The 8108-nt window shown below is 33.5% G+C and overlaps 1 protein-coding gene across 1 annotated transcript; it reads left to right on the top strand.

The window, feature by feature from the left end:
- The first annotated feature begins 3750 nt into the window (after positions 1-3750).
- LOC114239451 (uncharacterized) lies at positions 3751-8021 on the top strand. Its single transcript, XM_028169647.2, has 3 exons — positions 3751-4629; positions 4706-4873; positions 7110-8021. The coding sequence occupies exons 1-3, from the start codon at positions 4586-4588 to the stop codon at positions 7303-7305; spliced, it is 408 nt and encodes a 135-aa protein (XP_028025448.1). The 5' UTR covers positions 3751-4585; the 3' UTR covers positions 7306-8021.
- Positions 8022-8108: the final 87 nt, after the last annotated feature.

The raw sequence follows: 8108 nt of genomic DNA, 5'->3' as shown, positions 1-8108 counted from the left end.
TTCCGCGATTTTTGATAGTTTTCGAGTTATTAATTTTTTTCTAAAATTTCGAGAACTTTGGACATGGCCCACTTAAAAAAAAATTTTAAATATTTGAAGACTTTTCGAGACTTTTTTTTTGCAACTAATTCTCTACAAGTTGTTCTTTTATACATAAAATAATCAGCTTCGTAACTTTTATGGAAGTTGCAAAAATTTTGGGTTAAAAAGAAAAATTTACGGGCGGTGAATTAAACTTACATTTTCAACCGAAATTACCTAAATGAAACATACCCCAACAGATGGATCGGACGCAGTGGACCAATTAGATGTGGCCCCCACGCTCACCTGACCTCAACCCCATCGATTTTTTCATTTGGGGCTATTACAAGGAAATAGTATACGCCCAAGAATTTTCTAGTGAAGAAGAGCTGAGGCAGAAGATTACAGAAGCCGAACGTGCTATAAAAGAGAACAGGATAGCTTTTAACCGTTTAAAAGACAAATTTTTACGCCGGTGTAGAATGTGTATTGCTGCTGGAGGTAGTAACTTTGAAAACCTTTTGTAAAATTTAAAAATAAATTTTCAAATTATCATCTATGTTTTAACCACTTCTTACTTGAAACTTTTTTTAAGCAACTTCGATATGTTTTGGTTAATTTCTAGCATTCTTTATCGTTAATTAACCTTAAGAATGATAAAATTGCCAAAATAATTTTTTTTGTAAGACCAATAAAATTTAAGAATTTTCCACCTCGCTGTCTTTGAAGGCCAATTTTAACGAAAATTTTTGCAACTTCCATAAAAGTTACGAAGCTGATTATTTTATGTATAAAAGAACAACTTGTAGAGAATTCGTTGCAAAAAAATAAGTCTCGAAAAGTCTTCTAATGTTTTTAAATTTTTTTTTAAGTGGGCCATGTCGAAAATTCTCGAATAATTAGAAAAAAAATTCATAACTCGAAAACTATCAAAAATCGCGGAGCATACATAGGGATGATTCGGATACCTCACAACACGAGGGACCTAAATTTTTTTTTTGGACGTCAACCCTTTATAATGTGATAAAATTTCAGGTAGAGTTGAGAAAAACCAACAAAATTGGTTAATAATTGCAGAATTACTTCGCAAAAAAGTCCAAGCGTTTATTTCTAATTAATTAGTTAGCGTTAGTTTACATTTCAGTGGATTATTTGAATTTTCATAGTCATTCTAATTTCGTTTATTCCCTTTCTGCTTGAAAATAAAAATACCGATCCCCGTGTCAAAGCCACAATTAATATCAAAGTGGAAAGACAAATGGATAAATTTTAAAAGTCTTTTGTCTTATTTTTGAAATCTATATTCAAATAAAAGAGAAAATATGTGTGCAACCAGCTCATCTAAAATTATCTCACTTAGCTTTCTGAATTGTCTTATGGCTTTTATGTATTTAATATAAAATCGCAATTTTTCGCAAGTGAAGCCACGATCGTAGCTAATAAAAGTCATAAAAATGGCAACCATATTAGTTGGCTACTAAATAATTACTTTAAAATTTTTACTGTGTACTTATTGTTAATTAAAAAGTGTACATTATTTTACAAATTGTAAAATGTACATCGAAAAAGAATTTTTTCCTATTTCAAAAGGTACCACAACACAACAAACGTGTATGGAATGTTGAACTGGTTTATTCAATAGGTAATGTGTAATGACTAAGAGACTGTAATGAGGTTTGTGTTTTGCTCATAGGAGCATTGTTGAGCACTCACAACAAATAGCTACCTAGAAAAACTTTATTTCTTTTTATGACGTGTTACGTCATGTATTGATAATGATATGTTAAATGATAATTATATATTTAGCAATAAATTATAGCCTTAATATTACGAGTTTTTGATCGAGATTACCAGTTGACCTCAGATAATTCTCTGACCGCACGCTCTACGCCCTTTATCTTGAAAGCAGTTTGAGGGAGTCCATATAGGGTCCTTTCTTTATTTCGCCGTAAAGTCGTATTTTATGTAATTAACACCATAGTTGAAACAATATAATTTTTATTGTTGTAGCGGCATAAACAATTCTAAGTTATAATATTATATTAGTTATTAAACACATTATAAATTATTTTACGTTTTAAATTTTTGGCGGTAAAAAGGTCCCGTGTCACATGCCCGTATCTTTAGACGTTTCGTAAAATAGTCCTCCACTCTTAACTCATCCGATGATGCTCGAGAATTCCCTCCAAACTTACTCGAATTTGGTATTTTTAGTCGACCATTACAATATTCCTCAACTGTCCTCGAGTGAGGTAATAATGATGAAAATTTGATCAAGCTAGCATCAAACCCATAGAGTTCTGTAGTCTATGGTCATTGTTTAATGTCAAATTCAAGCTGCCGCTGTCTGTTTGACACTAGATGAACTTGTTTGATGTTTTGGTTGCTGAGTTATTCGTAAATATGTGAGTCGTCTATTATCAAAGGCGGCAATCTGTACATTTGGACAAAATTTTTTTATTGATATGTCAATACAGATTTATTTGAATATAATCGTCTCCTTCAAAGAATACGGTTCAAAACCTGCATTAAATAAAGGTTAATAGTTAACCTGTTATTTATCTAAGATGTCGTTCCGAAGAGTTTTGTGACTGCCAATGGAATACAAAGTCAATAATTCGTTTTTCTGATTTACCAATCATTGTCCAAAAGTCAGATTGCCGCCTTTGATAATAGTCGACTCATGTGTGCGTGCGGTAAATCTGAAAGTGTATTATTTATTTTCTAACCTATCATTATTTTAGATTTCAGATCCGGCTTTGTATTTTTATTCGCCGCTTTTATGTGATTTTGGTTGCATCCTGTTGTTGAAGTGCTTTTCCACAACCACCAGTTTATTATTATATAAATAAAACTTATAATCGCATTGACTTTATTTATCAGGTAGTAAGCAAAATATGACTCTTATGTAGGTAAATAAAATAAAGAGTTTCAAATGTCTAACCTCGAACTATTTACTTTATTAATAAATATTATCAAACTTAAATCAAAATATGCGCGAATCATGCACAGATCCAGGCCATTGCACAACAATATCATATATTTCCATTTGCGGTCCACATACTATTTGGACATTGATAGAAAACCAGCCTTGAGGAACGTTCAAGGTACGTCGCGACGTACCTTAACTTGACAGTTCGGTCACTTCACTCCGGTTAGGAAAATTTTCCAAGGACGTTTGAGTGGAGTTTATTTTTACGACTAATCATACCAAAACGCGCGTTGGAGGTTGAGTCGAGTCGAGTTACGCTCGTGTGAACGACTAAAGATACGGGTGACAGACTTTAATCTTTTACCTCTGGTGAGTTCCGGCTTACGCATCATAAAAATGTGCGTTCTTAAACGCCACAAGTTCAAGGTATAAAAAAATGTTAAATAGAAAAGTTAGATTATTATCAGTATTGTAGGGAATTTAATTCTCTAATATACACAATAATAAATACAAATAGCGTGGAAAAAACCCATGGAAAACGAGATTTTCGCCAAAATAAAATAAAAAAATTTTTTTTTTACATTGACCGCTGTCTTTACATTTTATGTGAATTTTGAAAATAGTTGTAGGATGCCAAAATTTTTTTTTTTTATGTGGTAATATACTGGATATGTCGATTTTCTAAGGTTAACCCCCTATAATGACTGGACTAGTCCGCGTATACGGCCCGCCTGAAGCGTACAATATCCCTACTAGTGTTATTAGATCAGGGACATTTCTGACCTCTAACAGGTACCTCAGAAGAAGGAATAAACAACCAACCACGATGTGCATAATTCACGCTTTCCATCACAGTCCGTTGACATACATTTATTGCAAAATTCTTCGACACCCAGATATCTTCCGATGACCAAGGTGAAAGCGTGGTATGGTAACCTGGATGAGATTCCTCACAATCTGAGAAATGGGTGGCCTGTGTCACGAGCTGGGAGAGGCCGTAGGCCGAGAAGAAATCATAGACAGCCCGAACCGTGATGTCAATGGTCCTGGGTCCCAACCACTTTTACAGTCTCCTAGGTCCACCACATCTGCAGGTGGCAAGCAAGTGTAGATTCGGATACAGCCCCCATAATAAGCGATAGTTGTACTCCAATAAGTAGCAGTGATATTTTAAGCCTACCAGATATCATCTAGAGCAGATATCTGCGTTTCCGTCAGAAAATGTAATTTCAAGGTTGCTGTGCAAGGTTTCAAGCTCAGGTTGCTGTGTAAATCCGTAACATTCCTAAAATTCACATTAGAGGTGAAATGGATATCCGCCACCAAAACCTATTTCCTTTTTCAGACTTTCATAATTTATTTTTAAGCTTTATTGAGAATTTACTCATTTACATGAACTATTTTTTTTCATTTTTTTTGCATGTGGGATTTGCAAAGGGGTTTCCATAGACAATATTCTACTATATTTTTGTTTATAAATTTGACAGACGCATTTCCACATCCTCGACTTGTGTTTGCGCTTTTTATGCGATAAATTTTAATAGAAGACCTGTTGCAGTTTGAACAGTACAATTCTAAACATATATTTAACTACCCCCTATTCTTGTTAATTTTCCCTTTGAGATTCTGAATATGACTCTGGGAACATATAACAGGCATCAGGCTGAGAGGAAAAAGTAAGGAACAAATTTTCTTCCAACATTAGTTATCATGAAAATACCATTTAACCTGGACTGATATTCTTTTTTTTAGGCAAGCAGCTCTGGCTGCTGCTTTTCCTCAAGGCATAAGATGCCAGAAGTGCTTGGAGTTTGGACACTGGAGCTATGAGTGCAAGGGCAAACGCAAGATCCTAGTTCGTCCTTCACGTACACGAATCATGCATAAGAATCTGAAAGCCAAAGAAGAAGGTCAATGCAGGTAAAATGCAATTTCGTCTTTCAATAAAGTTCTAGAACCACCCTCCATATTTTGTTATGATCTACCTAATGCTTTTATACTGGTAATCTTTATATTGTTAAATAACTATTAATAGCTTACGAAGTTTCTCTAGGTAACCATGATACTTTTTCATTTTATATAAAAAAATGTGATTCTGACTTATAATTTAACTTTTGTGGAGGGTAGATGGTGGGAAAGTTATATGATGACTTCATACCTACCCAATTTATTCAAATTGGTAGTTTTGAAGTCAATAATTATTTCATTCTAAAAATTATTTCAAATGCTTTCAAAACTTTAATACCTACATGTCTGTCTTATGAATAACTGCTGGCATCAACTTGTACATCGTAACATCTTGTTTAACATGAATTTGATCTTGAATGTAATAGGATACATTTTATTCCCGAGTGTTAGTTTTAAGAAAACTTTAGTTCTGGACTTCAACAATAAATGACACTGCCTTAATTATAAAACACACTAATCCCAGTAATTTTTCTAAGGGCTAATAGTTCAATGTTAATGTTATTTAAATTTAATATAATATATTTAGTAAAATTATCATTATTATTCTGATTTTCTTGCTAAATGGCATGGTACTTTTTAGATCGAGCCATGATTTCATTGCTGTGCTATAATTAAAGATGCAGATTATTAATGTTAAAGCTTCTTTGTTCTAAAGAAATTTAAGGGTACTTTTTTCCTACCTATGCTGATAGCCTTCAGAGGCTATTTCAGCTTCTTGACTTGTAGGTGAGCTCACGGGACTCAAACCGGGAGTGTTGCTAACACTGGCCCTAGCAAGTGCAATACTTAGTGGAATCTACCACTGGATCGGAAACACGGCCCACTGAGAAGATCCAATGAGAAACTTAGTGGGTTGTGTCTATGGGTTAATTCACGGTCACTGATGGTAAACAGTGGTTGTGGTACCTAAAAGCACCGTTAATGAATGGGAGGGATCTGTAATGACGTGTTTAGGGCGATGTCAACTGTTTACCATTCAGTCTACAGGATTGGGTATGTTTAAGGGTTGGCTATCTGTGTTTTATATGATAAAATTGAAAGGCCCCTGGCTTATTTGTAACTGTATTACAGTTTTCTTTAAGAATAGCTATTTTCAGTATTACTATTAATAGAAACCAGGGCCAAATGCTGATGTCACAGGAATTCATCTGGGTACTTCTTGCTTTTCTTATATATATCAAATATACTTTCATATATTAGATCTTCAAGGGCATCAAATGCTCAAAACTTGCACAGGTCAAAATAATACATCATATAATGTGGTGCAAAGATATTGCAACAAATTAGTCCTCTTTATTGTGGCGTGGTTAACATAAATGTTTTAACTTCTGTTACATTTTTAAGGTTTAAATATATTCAGGCTTTGTTTACAATGTATTATGGTTGATTATTATTATTTATTTTTTTATTGCTTAGATGGATGGACGAGCTCACAGCCCACCATCCCATAGACATCTACAACCATCTGAGATATAAGTTCTAAGGTCTCAGTATAGTTACAACGGCTACCCCACCCTTCGAACCGAAACGCATTACTGCTTCACGGCGGAAATAGGCGGGGTGGTGGTACCTACCCGCGCGGACTCCCAAGAGGTCCTACCACCAGTGTAAATTAAAAGCACAAATGTTGGTAACAAGTCAGTTCAGTGTGTGTCTGTTTTTATACAACCCTTACTAAAACACTACATAATGTAGCTTGGAATCAGTGGTTTTTGTTTAATATGAGGGATATGAACATTATAAATGCATAAATGCAGAAAATATTAGCATGTTTTATACTCAATTAAGTATAATCTCTTGACCAGATTTGGGTAAATTTTCATCTTGGGAAAGTTACTTTTGATGTGGGTGAAGGTGCTTGCAGAAGCTACTTGTAAATAAGTTCAAGCATTGTAATTAAATAATAGGTCAATAATAAGCACACCACTAACAGATCATGAAACATTGTCATCCAGAGGTTGTGTAAGATATATGATATGAAGTTGTCCGATGGTAAAATGTTAGTTTATCATTGATATCTGAACTAATATGTTCACTTAATCTGCTCATGTGGTTTTTCAAATTTTGAAAAGTTGTTTGGTTTTAGTAGAACTTATGTTTAACATATCATACAGATTTTTTGTAGTGTTTTCTAAATAAATAAAGCAATTATTTTAGATGTTCATTGAACATGGTGTTTTATTCACAGCAATGGCAGCTGCAAGATACCCAACAAGAAAAAGCGTGAAGAGGACTGCAAAGACTGCTCAGACAAGAGCTCATCGGAGAGCTCTTCTGATTCGTCATCGGAGGGTTCGAGCTCGTCTGGTAGTGACAGCAGCAGTGAATCGGAGAGCGAGTCTGATTCAGAGAGCAGCAGTGGTTCTGAATCTGGCAGCGATTAAGACAAGAAAATGTAAGCGTTGATATTCTTTTCAATGCTAGAGGGAAGATGCTTATTCTCAGATGAGTTTTGAACTTGATGCTAGTCTATTATTGTCTTGTACAATTCTGATTTTCAACAAACTTATATTTCCAAATTTTTATTTTCTTATTTCCTAACTAATTTTATTTATCCTTTCTTCAAATTCCTTCATTGAATAGTTTTTGAGTCGAAATACGTCACTCTCTAGTATTAAAAGAATTTTCTTAAATATAAGTTCATGTAATAAATTGAAAATAAATTTGCAAAAGCGGGTTATAATTAATTTGATGCTGGACATTGTTTTCTTTTAATTTAGTATTTAAATATCTCGCTGTTTCGTTTGTATTTACCAGTACCATTTGATAGAAATTGGCAGACAGCTTTTTATGTCTAAAAATATTTTGAACACAAAAAATATAAATGGTATGTAGTTTTTAAGATTTTAACATTATTGTTGTATGTGTGTGTCGATAATCGTAATTTTAGTGTTGTATCTTGTATGTTGTGAAAGTATTCATTTTACAGGCCAAGAGCCAATAAAGAATTTTGTCAAGGACTTAAACAAGATCTTACTTTCATACACTTATTGAGGCTTTTAGTTAGCACTTAAGTTTAGATTCATTGAATTATTGAGTGTGAGATTTTAATAATTTTAAGTAGAATTTAAATTAGAATAAATTTCTTTACATCCGCAAACTGCAGTTTGATTTTGTAAAATATTAGAATGGTTTATTATTCTGTAGATTTCAACTCAATATTAGATTCTTGCATTGTCATAGACAT

The sequence above is a fragment of the Bombyx mandarina genome, chromosome 07, assembly GCF_030267445.1.
Source record: "Bombyx mandarina strain Sakado chromosome 07, ASM3026744v2".
Lineage (NCBI taxonomy): Eukaryota > Metazoa > Arthropoda > Insecta > Lepidoptera > Bombycidae > Bombyx > Bombyx mandarina.
Note: the sequence above shows the minus strand (reverse complement) of the source record. Positions and strands in the feature narration are given on the sequence as shown.

Bases quoted from the DNA above. Each gene is read 5' to 3' on its own strand.
- LOC114239451 (XM_028169647.2), top strand. From the start codon at position 4,586: ATGACTCTGGGAACATATAACAGGCATCAGGCTGAGAGGAAAAA. The intron at 4,630-4,705 runs GTAAGGAACAAA...TCTTTTTTTTAG, and splicing joins CATCAGGCTGAGAGGAAAAA to GCAAGCAGCTCTGGCTGCTG. The intron at 4,874-7,109 runs GTAAAATGCAAT...TTTTATTCACAG, and splicing joins AAAGAAGAAGGTCAATGCAG to CAATGGCAGCTGCAAGATAC.